Consider the following 16,433-nt stretch of genomic DNA (forward strand, 5'->3'; position numbering starts at 1 on the left):
CGCACACAGGACTGCCGGCCTTCAGACGTGGCCCAGAGAGGAGGGAAACCGCAAAGGGGCGCGCCCACCCCCACCCCCACCCCCACCCCCACCTACTTCGCCAAAGGCCGCGCCACCGTCTCCCGGGAGGAAGGCGAGGACGTGAAGGCGCGAGCACTGCTGGAGCAGAAGCGGGAAAGCCGGCCTGGCAGCCACTCACCTGGCTGCTCCAAGACGACCCTGCTGCCGCCGGCTTCCTCCTTCCGCTCCTCCACCGCCATGGCCGCCGCTGCCGCCGCCGCCGCCGCCGCCACGACCTCGTTCTCCTCGTCCTCCTTCTCCTCCTCTCCCTCACAGGCCTCCGACCACAGCTGGCAGGCCAGGAGGTTCCAATACCTGCTCGAGAGGGCCCGGACAGACTGCAACCCCTGGTTGTGTTCCTTGCCCAGAAGGGCTGATGAGGTCGGAGCAGCTTCTCTGCGCTCCCAAGGCCGGCCGGAGCCTCCCTCCGCCCTCACCGGCGGCAAGGAGAGAGAGAGATAGAGCAGCCAGACCCTGAAGACCATGGCTCCCGGCGTCAGGGGGCCCGGCGGTGGGGTGGTGGTGGTGGTGGGAAGGATCCTTCCGCGAGCTTCCCGGCAACCGTTGCTAGCGCCGAACCTCAGCCGGACGTGGTTTCCGTTCTCGATCTGACCGCCGGGAGAAGAGACTGAGCTCACTTCCTCTCTGCCCCCCCCGCCCTTGAGGTTGCCATGGATACGGCCTCGACCCAAACCCCAGACACGCGGCGGCGAGAAGCCACCTTCAGCCAGACGGCAAAAGCCCAGCGATGGTGACGCAGCGGAGAGGCCGACGGCGACTCTTTGCCACTCCAGGGCAAGGGGGAGAGACAAGGGCAGCCGTCTCCCAACAGACAGACGGTGGTGTCCGTCCTACAAAACAGGGCGGAGAACATGTATTCCCCTGAGGCAACAAAGGGAAGGCGGAGGTCATGCAAACGGCGGTCACAGTGACGGCTGAGGCCGCTTTCTGTCCCGCAGCCCGTCGCCTCTGTCTTGCATCTTTGCGGTGGAAAAAAAACAGCTTTCTCTCTCGAAGGTGCCCTGGGCAGGGCAAAGGTGTCATTTTCTAGGAACAACGTGTCCTTGGCGGCAGGAAATAAACTGAGCGGGGAAGATGCTGAAGGAAAACTTGGAAGTTGGCCCTGTGGCGCTCAGGAAAAAGCAGAATGGGACACCAAGGGATGGGCAGATGGTTGAAAGAGTGCTAGATCTGGGCAGGGCTTGAAAATAACTTGTTGCAAGTAATTGCTTGCTTGTAATCAGTTCCTTTATAAAAAAAACATTATTAAAACTTTACTGCTGTGTTTGCCGGTATGAAAATATCTGAACAGTTTTGCAAGAATGTTACCATCTTTTTAAAAATTATAATTAATACTACATGAGGGGGAACGTTCACCTGTTTAATTTGTTCCTGTCATCAGGCTGTTAAAAGAGGGAAAGCAGAGCCAACACAAAAAGTTGGTAACACTGTTTGCAAGGCTAAAAAAGCTCAGAATAGGCTATTTTCCTACAATCTGTCACTCTTTGGGAATGTGTCTGAAACTGACATCAGTCTCACATCATTTTCATTACTTGAATGATGGGACCAACCCACCAGTGCACAATGGTTATAGAGTATATCACAGAAGTGAGTACACCCCCTCACATTTCATAAATATTTTAGTATATCTTTTCATGTGACAACATTGAAGAAATGACACTTGGCTACAATGTAAAGCAGTGAGTATACAGGTTGTATAACAGTGTAAATGTGCTGTCCCCCTGGTGGCTGAGCAGCTCCAGGCTCTCCTGGATGAAACAGATTATCTAGGTCCATTTCAATCGGGTTTCAGGCTGGGTTATGGGACAGACAACCTTTGCCGGCAGAAAGACAGGGGGAATGCATCCCTGCTGATTCTCCTGGACCTCTCAGTGGCTTTGGTGTCCTTCTGGACAGATTGGCTGGGATGGGAATGGGAGGCACTGTTTTACGATGGTTTTGCTCCTACCTGGCTGATCGAGTCCAGAAGGTGGTGCTGGGGGGCAGTAGCTCTGATCCATGGCGGTTGCGTCGTGGGGTTCCTCAGGGCTCGATATTGTACCCCATGCTGTTTTACATCTACATAGAACCACTGGGGGAGGTTGTTAGGAGGTTTGGGCTGAGGAGTCAGCAATATGCTGATGACACCCAGCTCTGCCTCTCATTCTCTACCAATCCAGGTGTGGCAATCGCTGTTCTGAACTCATGCCTGGACTCGATAATGGACTGGATGAGGGTCAATAAACTGAGGCTCAATCCAGACAAGTCAGAAGTGCTGTTGGTCGGTGCTCCGCCATTTCCATGCCTCAGATGGGGTTATAGAGGGTCTGCAGCTTGGGGGTACTCCTTGACCTCCAGGGGTGCCTTCTTACAGCTGCGGAGAATATATCACCTTTGCCCTTACTTGGATGAGCGGAGCCTGGCAAAAGTCACACATGCACTGGTAATAACCAGACTGGACTACTGCAATGCGCTATATGTGGGGCAGCCTTTGAAGATGGTCCTGCAACTGGCACAGAACCAGGCTGCACGGCTGGTAAGTGGTCCTGCTGCGCAGACTCATATCACGCCGGTTCTGAAAAATTTAAACTGGCTGCCGGTTGCTCGGTCCAAATTCAAAGTGCTTACTTTGACATATAAAGCCCTAAATGGCTTAGGATCTGGTTACCTAAAGACCACCTTCTTCCATACGAGCCTCCCTGTACTCTAAGATCAGGCCAGGAAGTTCTTCCGAAGGTGCCATCCTTGAAAGAGGTGAGGGGGATGGCATGCTGAAATAGGGCCTTCTTGGCTGTTGTCCCCTAACTTTGGAACACCCTCCCTATAAAGATCCACCTGGCTCCAACACTTTTGGCTTTATGGTGCCAGGTAAAGACTTTTCTGTTTAGCCAGCATTTTAATTAAATACAGTGGTGCCTCTCAAGACGAATTTAATTCATTCCGTGGTTAATGTCTAGTGAAAAATTCGTCTTGCGAAATGCGTTTTCTCATAGGAATGCGTTGAAATCTAATTAATGCGTTCCTATGGGCAAAAAAAGTCAGAACAAAGTCAAATTTGGTTTACAAAGTGTTTGTTAAGTGCTCTTTAGAGCCACACATATTGTGCAGATGATTTCCTAATTTCAATAAAAAAACTTTAACTTTTTAAACATCATAGAAAAACATTTAAAAATCAGCAAACATGAAGCAGGAACATCTGCCTTCACTGAAACTGAACAGAAACAGTCACTAACAGTCCTTGGATTGTGCAAAACCCTTCAGAAAGTGCATTTTCAAGGCATGTAAACATATAGAAACCAACAGTACAGAAACTTTTTACATTTCACATTTTAAAGTGAACAAGTGAGGCTGAAGTCTCTAAAACACCAGGACCAATGTTTTAAGTCAGGAAACTGGAGGCAGACAGAACTGTCTCCACATCACAGCAGCAATCTTTTACATTCCCAGAGCTGCAGAGGGTCTCTCTGGCAATGGCCCGAAGGATGGTCAACTGGGAGAAGGCTTTAAGGCTTGACCTCAAGGCTTCTAGGAGGGCGAGGAGAAAGAAAGCAACTGCGCACCGCTGGTAGAAGTAGCAGGTTCCTCTTCCTGTCTTGGTCTCTTCGTGAGGAACCTCTCCATGGTCAGCTGCTTCTGCTGCCCTTTCAGCATCCCTCCGAAAGGGGACATGATCCTTTCATTGTATGTGTTTGAAAGGTCATGTGCCAGAACCTTGTCCATGTGGTACTACTTTGCTTGAATCTGCACGTTTTGCCACTGTTCTAAGAGCTCCTTCAGTTTAGTGGTGGACAGCTGTTTCTCGCCTGACTCTTCTTCCTCTTCCAAAGAGGCCTGCTGCTCCGTAGCCTCTGCCTGCAGTTTGACCAGCTCCTGGGTGGCCCTCCACCAGTTCACAGATGTCCTCCTCTGTGACCTCGAGGCCCATGGTCCTCCCCAAGGCAACAGTGTCCTCATCACTGTTGACTCTGCTGCAGGCACAGAAGCATCACAGTCACTTGCTGCCACACAGTCTGGGCACAGGTTGCGCCAAGCAGAATTAAGAATTAAGTCAGGCCTCTTTTTAAAACACTTTTTACTGCTGTTTTCTTTTCCCAGTATTTTTCTGGGGTACTATGTAGTTCTCACTCGGCAGCTAAAGATTGTTACACTTCATTTGGCCTCACACCAGCCATGATATTTCTTGGTCTGAGACAACCTTCTTGCCTCCAGACACAAAACAAATTCTATTTTCAAGCCTCTGCTTTTTATTTTCCTATCACCTCAGATCTGCTCTGACCCTGGCTTCCACTTTTGATCTGCCAGCACTCCCTTCTCTGAGACTTGGATTTTAAGCTAGCCACTGGGTCTCTCAAATCCTGAGATAAATAAACAGGAATTTTCCCTTAGAGTCATTCCCTATCTTTAGTCACCCCAGATCTGGGATCAGAAGCCCTGCCACTAAGCTTTTCCACAAAAACCCTAGCAGGTCACCTACTTCTTCACCACAGACCTCTGACTAAAAAGGTACTCTGTTGTGAGCCGCCTAGAGTGGTCTATTGACTAGATAGGCGGGATATAAATAAAATAAATAAAATAAAAATAAATACTCATAATTCAAAAAAACTCACTTTTACACTCTGGCTTTGCTGGATTGTTTCGTATCCCACTGCTGGACACCAATTGTGGCATTCACCCTTGTGACACCTGCGTGTTTTGCCCCCACAAAGGCTCATGTTGCATTTTCCTCTCGCTGCCACCAGTGGATTACCTCAATCCACAATATAAATGACATGTGTCAGAACACTTGTCTTGTAAATACAACCAGAACTTATTTATTGAAGTGAAGCAGATTTAATAATAACAGTTCTTCAGATAAACATTGTACACAAGCAAATCATTAACAGTTCTCTCAGTACATACTTTTCTCTTGCAATATCATTACCACCTTCTCTACCTATTTATTAACCAGCCTTACCAGTCAGTATCTGTTCCCTCTCTCTCTAACAAGCCCTTATCTCTCTCTGGATCTCATCCCAATCTCTATCTGACTCCTCCTTCTCCCGTCAAGCCTCATGTAGCTGCTGACTCCGCCTCTCCAGTCCTCTCATCGTCGTTTAGTCGTTACGTTGTGTCTGACTCTTCGTGACCCCATGGACCAGAGCACGCCAGGCCCTCCTATCTTCCACTGCCTCCCGGAGTTGTGTCAATTTCATGTTGGTTGCTTCGCAGACACTGTCCAACCATCTTGCCCTCTGTCGTCCCCTTCTCCTCTTGCTGTCACACTCTCCCAACATCAAGCTCTTTTCCAAGTAGTCTTCTCTTCTCATGAGATGGCCAAAGTACTGGAGTCTCACCTTCAGGATAGGTCCTTCCAGTGAGCACTCAGGCTTGATCTCCTTTAGAATTGATAGGTTTGTTCTTCTTGCAGGCCAGGGGACCCTCAAGAGCCTCCTCCAGTACCACAATTCAAAGGCATCAATTCTTCGGCGATCTGCTTTCTTTATGGTCCAGCTCTCACATCCATACATCATGACAGGAAAAAACATAGCTTTGACTATTCAGACTTTTGTTCGCAAGGTGATATCTCTGCTTTTTAAGATGCTATCAAGGTTTGTCATCGCTTTCCTCCCCAGAAGCAGCCGTCTTTTAATTTCGTGGCTGCTGTCTCCATCTACAGTGATCATGGAGCCCAAGAAAGTAAAATCTGTCACTGCCTCCATATCTTCCCCTTCTATTTGCCAGGGGGTGATGGGACCAGTGGCCATTATCTTAGTTTTTTTTATGTTGAGTTTCAGGCCGTTTTTTGCACTCTCCTCTTTCACCCTCATTACAAGGTTCCTTAATTCCTCCTCACTTTCTGCCATCAGAGTGGTATCATCTGCATATCTGAGATTGTTGATATTTCTTCCGGCAATCTTAATTCTGGTTTGGGATTCCTCCAGTCCAGCCTTCCGCATGATGTATTCTGCATATAAGTTAAATAAGCCGGGGGACAATATACAGCCTTGTGGTACTCCTTTCCCAATTTTGAACCAATCAGTTGTTCCATATCCAGTTCTAACTGTTGCTTCCTGTCCCACATATAGGTTTCTCAGGAGATAGACAAGCTGGTCAGGCACTCCCATTTCTTTAAGGTCTTGCTATAGTTTGCTGTGGTCCACACAGTCAAAGGCTTTTGCATAATCAATGAAGCAGAAGTAGATATTTTTCTGGAACTCTCTGGCTTTCTCCATAATCCAGCACATGTTAGCAATTTGGTCTCGAGTTCCTCTGCCCCTTTGGAATCTGGCTTGTACTTCTGGGAGTTCTCGGTCCACATACTGCTGAAGCCTACCTTGTAGGATTTTGAGCATAATCTTGCTAGCGTGTGAAATGAGTGCAATTGTACGGTAGTTGGAGCATTCTTTGGCACTGCCTTTCTTTGGGATTGGGATGTAGACTGATCTTTTCTGGCCACTGTTGTTTTCCAAACTTGCTGGCATATTGAATGTAGCACCTTAAGAGCATCATCTTTTAAGATTTTAAATAGTTCAGCTGGAATGTCATCACCTCCACTGGCCTTATTGTTAGCCAGGCTTTCTAAGGCCCACTTGACTTCACTCTCCAGTATGTCCGGCTCAAGCTCAGCAACTACATTGTCTGGATTGTCCGGGATATCCAACTCTTTCTGATATAATTCCTCTGTGTATTCTTGCCACCTCTTCTTGATGTCTTCTGCTTTTGTTAGGTCCCTCCCATTTTTGCCTTTTATCATGTTCATCTTTGCACGAAATGTTCCTCTAATATCTCCAATTTTCCTGAACAGATCTCTGGTTTTTCCTTTTCTGTTATTTTCCTCTATTTCTTTGCATTGTTCATTTAAGAAGGCCCTCTTGTCTCTCCTTGCTATTCTTTGGAAGTCTGCATTCAATTTTCTGTAACTTTCCCTATCTCCCCTGCATTTTGTTTCCCTTCTTTTCTCTGCTATTTCTAAGACCTTGTTGGACAGCCACTTTGCTTTCTTGCATTGCCTTTTCTTTGGGATGGTTTTTGCTGCTGCCTCCTGTACAATGTTACGAGCCTGTATCCAAAGTTCTTCAGGCACTCTGTCCACCAAATCGAGTTCCTTAAATCTGTTCTTTACTTCCACTGTGTATTCATAAGGGATTTGGTTTAGATTATACCTGAGGAGCCCAGTGGTTTTTCCTACTCTCTTCAGTTTAAGCTTGAATTTTGCTATGATTAGCTGACGATCAGAGCCACAATCAGCTCCAGGTCTTGTTTCTGCTGAATGTATAGAGCTTCTCCATCTTTGGCTGCAGAGAATATAATCAATCTGGTTTCGGTATTGCTCATCTGGTGATTTCCATGTATAGAGTCGCCTCTTGTGTTGTTGGAAAAGAGTGTTTGTGATGACTGTCACAACCCGCGGTTCCCTAGAGAACCTTGAGTGGTCGGACAGAGAGTAATCAGGAGTTTGCACACCCTAAAATGTGCTGAGAGAGTCCTAGAGCTCATCTAGGCGTGTTCAACACCCCTTTTTACAAGTCTGCCCTAATAAGAACACCCTTGTACCTTAGGATATTTCTGAGAGAAAGCCATTAGACTTACTATGCACCACAGGCAGGACTCATTAAGTATGCTAGGCCGAGGCAGCACCATCAGATGACCTAAGACAAGATTACTGTTCAAGAAACCAATTGATTTTTATAATCATTGTTTTATTAAAGAAAAAAGTAAATTCTATAAAGAAAAGTCAGTTTATGCAAAAACAAGCAAATAAGCATTATGCTGGTCAATTACAAAATTGTAGTGAAGAATTATAGTAAAAGGAGTTCAAAAATCCAAGAAAACAAATAAAAACAAGTTCAGTCAGGTAATCCATCAGGAAAAACAAAATAGTCCAATTAAGTAAGAAAAAGTCCAAAGTCCATCATTATCCTGTAAAAAGAAAAATACTGTACAAAAGTAAAAATCCTGTAAAAGAAATATCCCATTTTGGTAATTCAGTCATATTGTCCTTAGAATAGTCCATGAGGGTGTCAAGAATATCCCATGAGTGCGTGTATGTCACAAAGGTAATCCATGCATGTCTCTAGGATAATCCATGTGTGTCATAAGAGTAGGCCACGAGTGACATTGTCCATAGGCAAAAGTTCCTTTTTTAAGAGTAACTGGCAAATCCTTCTCTCCCCCTTCTCACGATGTCATCCAATCACGGCACGTCATTAGACAAACAGTGCTGCTGTACCATCTGACTTCCTTCCCATGGGCAACAGATGTTATTTGGGTTTTCAGTGGTTTCGCTATGAGTCAAAACAAAACCCATCTATCTTATCATAGAATGTCCTTCTCACGCTCTCAGAAAAGCATTCTCCCAACTCTCACTAGTAACACTCTGCCAGCATTGCAAAAATCATTTAAGCAGAGAACCAAGATGGAATCCCTCTTGCATTATTTACTTTCTACATAGCCATCTACATACATACATAAGCCATCTTCAGTACATGATCTACTACATGCATACTGTAAGCCATCTTCAGTACATGATCTTAACCATATAAACCATCTCATCACAATGACCAGCTTGTTCTCTTGACAAAACTCTATTAGCCTTTGCCCTGCTTCATATTGAACTCCAAGGCCAAACTTCCCTGTTGTACCTTTTATCTCTTGGCTCCCTACTTTAGCATTCCAGTTCCCTAGAATGAGAAGAACATCTTTCTTTGGTGTCAGTTCTAGAAGGTGTTGTAAATCTTCATAAAATTGTTCAATTTCAGTCTCCTCAGCAGTGGTAGTTGGTGCATACACTTGGATTATTGTGATGTTGAAAGGTCTGCCTTGGATTCGTATTGACATCATTCGATCATTTTTGAGATTGTATCCCAATACAGCTTTTCCCACTCTTTTGTTGACTATGAAGGCTACTCCTTTCCTTCTACGGGATTCTGAGCTGAATTCCCCCATTCCTGTCCATTTTAGTTTGCTAATGCCCAGGATGTCGATGTTTATTCTTGCCATCTCCTGTTTGACTACTTCCAGCTTCCCAACGTTCATACAGTAGATCTTACATTCCAGGTTCCTACGCAGTATTTTCTTTGCAGCATTGGACTTTCCTTTCACTTCCAGGCACGTCCACATCTGAGTGTCCTTTCGGCTTTGGCCCAACCACTTCATTAGCTCTGGAGCTACTTGTATTTGTCCTCTGCTCTTCCTCAGTAGCATGTTGGACGCCTTCCGACCTGAGGGGCCCATCTTCCAGCGTCATATCTTTTAGCCTTTTGTTTCTGATCATGGGGCGTTCTTGGCAAAGATACTGGAGTGGCATTGCCAGTTCCTACTCCAGGTGGATTCCGTTTAGTCGGAACTCTCCACTATGTCATGTCCATCTTGGGTGTCCCTGCACAGCATAGCCCATAGCTTCTCTGAGTTACTCAAGCCCCTTCGCCACGACAAGGCAGCAATCCATGAAGGGGAATCCTCTCATAGGCTCATGCAAATCAGCTTATGACTATGAATAGCATGAGTGGTGTGAGGCGATCATCACAGATATCATCAGGATGCAGAGACTTTGATTTAAGTTATAGAAAGGGGGACTGTGTGAGTTTGAGAAGAAGGTGGAGGAGGGAGTGACAGATATTACAGCCTTTGTTGATTGATTAGGAGAGTTAGCAATGGTAATGCAAAGAAGCGTAGTAATTAAGTAGTAAAAACCATTATACTCCAGTTAGCTAATTTTTTTATTGTTTTATTGGGAAATTGCCTTCCAAAGCTCAGCTAATCCTCAGAAGCTTAACATTCTAACAGTACAATTTATAACTTTTTGGAATATCTCATGTTTTATGTTTTATTTCTTTTCTTTAAATAAACTTTATTTTATATTTTACCCAACTGTGATCCTTGGGGGAACAAGGGCTTGAATGTCTAAAGAAAGTGCCTTAGCCATAGGACTATGTTGGTTAATTTGGTTTTTTGGGTGTTATACCTGATAGGGCTGGTGTGCAAAGTTTAAAGTACACAGCCAGGAGGATTTTTTCCCAAGTAAGGAAAATCAGAAAATAAGGAAGAATTGGAAATCTAGGTTAGAAGTGTGTCCATAGTTGCCCAGTCTTCCAGGTCTCACCCAGCCTAGTTTCAAAAAGTGGTGGAACTTGGGAACTAGAGTTGGCACATTTCCCTAGTGGAATAGTACCTCTAAGGAGGCACATTCCCGACACCCATCCCTCGTTTTTTGTTCGGGGGGGGGAGCTTACTTTTAATAAGGGCTCAAAAAGCAAAGCATGCTGCTTATATACCACCCCATAGTGCTTCAAGCACTCTCTGGCCAGTTTACAAGTTATTTATGCAGGCTACACATTGCCTCCCCAGCAGTACTGGACTTGGTAGCAAACATTCAGACTCAGACTTGAGACTTGGACCCAAAGACTTGCCCACCTCCCTGGCAGTTAGTTTTTAAGTACCACTGCTTTTTAGTCTTTATTTTTTTATTTTTCCTGACATGAATTTATGTGAGAAGGGAGACGAGACGGAGACCCCTCTCACCTGAGTGCAGTCCATTCTTGTGGACAAAGGGGAGGGGAACGGAGGAATTGAGATGGAGGAACCCGCAGAGACTTTAGCAGAAGGCTCACGGACAGGAGCAGCAAAAGTGAAAGTGACCCAAGATCCAGGGAAAGTAGAAGAGTTGAGTTAGAAAGAGGGGGAACACTAGAGAGGGGAAAGGAGATGATAGGATGGGAGGAAACTAAAGTGATTGGTAGGACTGGAAAAGGAACACAAGGGGAGGGAGAAAAGTGAGAGACTTTAGCAGGCAAGAGTGAAAGTTGGAGGAGAGAGAAAGTCCTACCCCCAGGTTGGGAGTGGATTTGGCTACAAAACCTTTGAACACAGAAATGGGAAAGGCTGATTGATGGTGCCGAAGGAAGAGGCTGTGACGAGGAGGAGAGTGGTCGTCCGCCAAAAACCCTCATACTGGGGCAAAGAGGAAGCCCGTGAAGGGGGACGTAAGTTAAGGAAAGAGAAGGCACAGGTAGAAAGAGAAAAGAGTGTCAGAGCCAGATGGAGAGCTCAGCAAGTGATGGAGCGGAGGGAATTCTGGAGACGTGGGACTTCCATAAGCCAGGCAGAGGATCAAGGCGAGCCGATTACCTGTGAGAAGCCTTCCTGCCCTTGTTGCCAATAGTACGGGGGCCGACACTGAGAGACGATGGACAGTTTAACCCCGTGAATCCCTGGGACGTTAGTTGTGGAAACCTGTTTGATGTTCAAGAAGGAAACTCCTTTCTTGCCCCGTTGTGCAAGGAGGAGATCAGCAAGCTCAAACTTGATGTAAATAGTTTTATTGATATTTCCACAATAAATGCTAATGCTTTGCACCTTGAGCCTGAGTGTGCTCCTGATCAAGTTAAATTAGAGAGAGAGGTCACATTAACAAACCCTGGACACAACCTTCACAATATACCAAGTTATCTTTTGTTCTCCAATACATATCCAATAATGTGGTCTCCTCTGCATAATGATTTAGACCACTTAGAACTAGGAAGACTTTTTATAATTAATAAAAATGTTATGATTATAAGGTCAGTTTGATTACTATTTCAAGTTTTATTTTTCTGTTTGCAATTTTAATTTATCTGGTTTCCTGGCTAGACCTTCCACTAATCAAAACTGGAGGATATTGCACAATTGGACAATAGTCTCTGCAAAGGGGCTGGCTTTTATGGCACTCATATTCCATATCCATAGTCTTCAGAGTGAGAGTTCCCTTATTTCTCAAAGGCCAACCTAATAGCACCTATCTTTTTAATGTTTTAAATGTGTTTTAAATTTGTTTTAAATTTATTTTATTTAGTACCTAAAATGAATATGTTAAATTCTTTTTAATAGTGTTATTTATTGCATTTATAAATGTTTCAACATTTGTGTTTTCTAAATCATTTGTAAGCTGTCTTGGGCCCCTCTAAAGGGAAAAAGGCATGTCAGTAGTTAAATACACACATATATACATACAGTTCTTCTTTCAGTTCTATGAAAGTGCCCTTGCACACATACTGTATTTAATTCCCCTAAATACCAGGAAGAAAGTAGGTAAAACTGAGTGATATTTCAGCATTGGTCTAATAAATTGGGACTACTGTAAGCCATTGTTCTCTGTAATCTAGGAATAATAATGATGGGCATCATTTCCATTTGTAGATTATAAAATGTAAACTTTTTTAAAATAATAAAATGTTTACATTTATAGGTACATCAAAATGTTTATATTTTAAAATTAAACTTCTTGTCACATGAACTAAGACCTCAAGTGTTGTTGTTACACTTTTTTGTACTATCAAGTTGCTTCTGATTTATACTGACCCTATGACTGAGAGGGGACGTGGTGGCGCTGTGGGCTAAACCGCAGAAGCCTGTGCTGCAGGGTCAGAAGACCAAGCAGTCGAATCCACGCGACGGAGTGAGCGCCCGTCACTTGTCCCAGCTCCCGTCAACCTAGCTGTTCGAAAGCATACAAATGCGAGTAGATAAACAGGGACCACCTCGGTGGGAAGGTAACAGCGTTCTGTGTCTAAGTCGCACTGGCCATGTGACCACGGAAGATTGTCTTCGGACAAACGCTGGCTCTATGGCTTGGAAACGGGGATGAGTCGAACATGACTGGAGAAAAATTGTCAAGGGGAACCTTTACCTTTACCTTTTATGACTGAGAGATCTCAAAAATGTTATGTCCTCAACAATATGCTCTAAACTCAAGCCTGTGGCTTCCTTCATCAATCAGTCCTTCTTGTATCTGATCTTCTTCCTTTCCTGCTGCCTTCAACCTTTTCCAGTATTATTATCTTTCCCAGAGAATCTTGTTGTGAGGGTTCTAAGTGTGGCTCCACATTTGCTCCAAATAAATCACCAGATTTCTTAGATTTTGCAATAGGGGTAACATTTATTGGATTATTTAATAACAGTCCAGCATCAACAGACAGGTTCCAAGCTTTCTCCCCATCAGACAACCAGTCAACCGGGGGTTTCCAATCTTCAAACTTAAAAGGGTTTCCACTCTGAACATTCCAAGGACCGGGCCACTCAGGTGGGGTGTCCGGGTTTCATAATAATCCTTTCTCTCCTTCCAATAGGGTGGTGGTGTCCTCCTCTCAAAAGTCCACTCCTGGGTGGGTTCCCCCGTCTGCCATGGGGTCTTTTGATTCCTCTCTGAGGCATCTCCCACATCCTCCATTCCAACCTCTCTCTCCGCTCTTTCTCAACCTTCTCCTTCTCTTTCCTTAACTTCTTCTGCCACTCCTTGGTCTCTTTCTCACTCCAGTATAATGGCTTGGGAGTGAGTTCTCTCCTCCTCCGTGCATCCGCTTCTTCCTTTGGAACCCGTAGCTTTTCCACTTGCCCCATCCAAGGGTCTTCTATCCAAATCCATTCCCAATTACCCGGAAACTCCCCTTCTCCTCCTTTTATATCCCCCAACCCCACTTCCACTACTTCCCACCCTTTTTCTCCTGCGCACACCAAGAGAATGCCGGTCTCTTTAACCGTTAGTTCATTTAAACCCTTCTCTAGGTTTCCTCAGGTCTGGTCTGGGTGGTCTTGTCTTCCTGGGTGGGGGGGAACTGGCGGGGTATCACTTTCTTTCTCAGCGGTTGGCGGGAGGGATGGCACCTCCGTGAGAAGGGTCTCTCTCTCTCTCTCACTTTTGGTCTCCCACTTGCCTTCTGTGCCCAAAGTAGGACAGCCACAATTTAAACATTTTTGCCTCCAGAAATAGTTCAGGCTTGATTTGCTCTAGGACTTGTTTGCCTTTCTGGCAGTTCAAGGTATCCAGAAAGCTCTCCTTTAGCATTGTATTTCAAACAAATCATTTTTCCCCTCTTAGTTTTATTTACTGTCAAGCTTTCACACCCATACATGTGATCATGAATACAAGAGTGTTGATGATCTTGGACTTGGTCTCCAGTGACACGTCCTTCAACTGAATGATCTTTTTAAATTCCTTTATGATTGCCCTTCAGAGTCCAAGTTCCCTTCTGATTTCTTGGCTATAGTCCCCATTTTGATTGATGTTGAAGCAAGGTATTTAAAAACTTCCACTATTTCAAATTCTTCATTGTCAACATTAAAGTTGTGTAGTTCTTCTGCAGTCAAGATTTTGATCTTAATGTTCAATTGCAATCCTGCCTTCTTTCACTTTTGCTAAAAGTCACTTCTGCTGCTTTCTGCCAGTAAAATGGCTTAATCCACATATTTTAAACTACTGATGCTTCTTCCACCAATTTTCATTCCTCCTTCATCTGAATCTAGTCTGGTTTTCCATATGATATGTACAGATTGAACAGATAAGGGCATAAAACGTATTCTTGTCTGACACCTTTGCATACAGGAAACCATTCTGTTTTTCCATATTCTGTTCTACGAGGGGGTGCTGACAAGTATTGAGCTTTACCCAGAAAAAATTGAGTTAGGAAGCTGTAACTGCCACACTATTCTACACATTCCCTCAGGAAGTCAACACACTTGCGACATCTGTCCTGCAGCTTCTTAAGTCCCTGCAAATAAAATTCTTTCGACTGCTGCTGTAGCCACTCATTTGCAGCATTAGTTGCCTCCAGAACACTCCCAAATCATTGTCCCTTTAGGTGGTTTTTAAGTTTGGGGAACCAATGATAGAAAGAGCCAGGCTGGGAGAATAGGGTGGATAGGGCATCACTTGAAAGCCTAAGGAGGTCAGTGTTGTGATTGTTTCACCTGCAGTACCTTTGGAGAGCTTTCCTCTACATTTTTCCTTGATGTTTTGCCTCAACTTTGTCCATAAAGCACAATAATATTTTGCATTGATGGTTGAACCCTGTTGGAGGTAGTACCACCGCAGAACTCCCTTCATATCCCCCCAAAACTGTTGCCATTTCCTTCTGCACTGACCTATGCACTCAGAGCTTCTTTGGCCTGGGGGAACCACTGTGCCTCCATTCCTTATATTGTTCCTTTGTCTCAGGTTCATAACAATAGAGTCATGTCTCATCACCAGTTACCAGTTTGCCCAGGAAATCTGACTCATTTCTTGCAAAATGTTCCAAAACAGCCACCGATGACTCCACACATTTCCTCTTTTGTTTGGTTGTCAAAAGGTTGGGGATCCACTTTGCTGCCAGCTTTCTCATTTCCCCAGTAAGAAATATTGATTTCCATTTAAATAATAGGGGGTGTTTTGTTGTGGTCTGCAGCTTGTCTTGTAGGGTTTTGAAAACTTTTTCTCCTGCCTACCCACAGATTTTGTTTTAATGCTTGGGGAAGTGCAGTAATTCCTTGAGATTTCAGTTGGTTCCCTGAGTCTTGGAAACCGTTGAATAGAAATGAGTTCAAATGTACAGTGCGGTTATTGGAAGATTTTGAACACTAGCAATACAGTATAGGTACAAGAATGACCAGTGGCTGTATCTACAGCAAAGCACACCGTTGTCTTCCATATAGGGAACTTGGTTGGGGATGTAACAGTACTATGCCAAACCATTCAACTTTACAAGTGTGTGAGAATGATTTATGTATTTGATGTACTTCTTTATGTATTTCTCTCCCAGAACAATATCAAAGCTGCTGGTTAGGCACAGAGGGGCGGAGAGAAAAGCAGCTGTCTTTGGTTGGTTGAAGGATGCTATTTTATTCTGCTGAAGTTTTTATGGACAACTTATCCTTTTCAAAGGAGATCTCCTTTTTACCTTTATAGTACAGTATTTCAAGTGGTTGCCCAGTTTGTCTGTGCAAGCATCTCAGACAAGAAACAAAAAGAAAAGAAGAAAGGAAATTTAAAAAGGAGACAAAAACATAGTGTTATGATAAGGACTGTTATATTCTAATATGAGGTCTGAGGAAGTGGACTTGATCAACGAAAGCTCACATTAAAACATAGCAGTTCTTCTTTATCGTGCCACCACGTTTTTGTCTCCTTAATTTTTGTTGTTCTTGTTTTGTTCTGTTTCTTGTCTGATTTACACCTTCACTTCTTAAGCATCGTTCTGTAGAGGTGCTATGAACTTCCTACCGTACTGCAAGCTGGTAGAGTCCTCCTTCGGAGACGGTAGGAAGGACAGTACCAGTTCAGGCTGCAAATGGCGCAGAGCGGGAGGAAGAGGTCAGCATCCCGAAAGCCGAGGATTTTCAACCTGCGGTTCTAACCTCTCATTCAGCATCTTGGCGGGGGCGGGGAGGAAGGCGCTTCCTTCTTCCTCAGCCTGCTGGGCAACTCTAGTCTCGCCTCATGTACTAGGAGGTGGCTCCAGGGCGCCCCCCCCCCGCTTCGGGCCTGTGACCAATGTTTGGCGGCCTCGGGGGGCTCTCAGCCAATGGGCAGCCAGGCTTGCCTGGCCCCTTGCGAGAGCGTGGGGGGGGGGGCTGCGCGCGGTTGCTTTCGCCTCCCTTCCGTG

General features: G+C 44.9%; 1 protein-coding gene and 1 long non-coding RNA gene across 2 annotated transcripts in view; both read right to left on the minus strand.

Moving 5' to 3' along the window:
• TOR3A (torsin family 3 member A) overlaps window positions 1–16,245 on the minus strand; it is a 34,365-nt gene extending 18,120 nt beyond the window's left edge. The window contains exons 1-2 of the mRNA XM_078392363.1: window positions 4,668–16,245; window positions 200–4,028 (exon numbers count right to left, since the gene is read on the minus strand). Coding sequence (XP_078248489.1) covers window positions 200–545 — 346 coding nt within the window. The 5' untranslated portion in view covers window positions 546–4,028; window positions 4,668–16,245. The remainder of the gene's footprint in view (window positions 1–199; window positions 4,029–4,667) is intronic.
• LOC144588873 (uncharacterized) overlaps window positions 1–16,433 on the minus strand; it is a 550,407-nt gene that overhangs the window by 155,736 nt on the left and 378,238 nt on the right. The window lies entirely within an intron of this gene.

Source organism: Pogona vitticeps, chromosome 4 (genome assembly GCF_051106095.1).
Source record: "Pogona vitticeps strain Pit_001003342236 chromosome 4, PviZW2.1, whole genome shotgun sequence".
In the NCBI taxonomy this organism is placed as follows: Eukaryota; Metazoa; Chordata; class Lepidosauria; order Squamata; family Agamidae; genus Pogona; species Pogona vitticeps.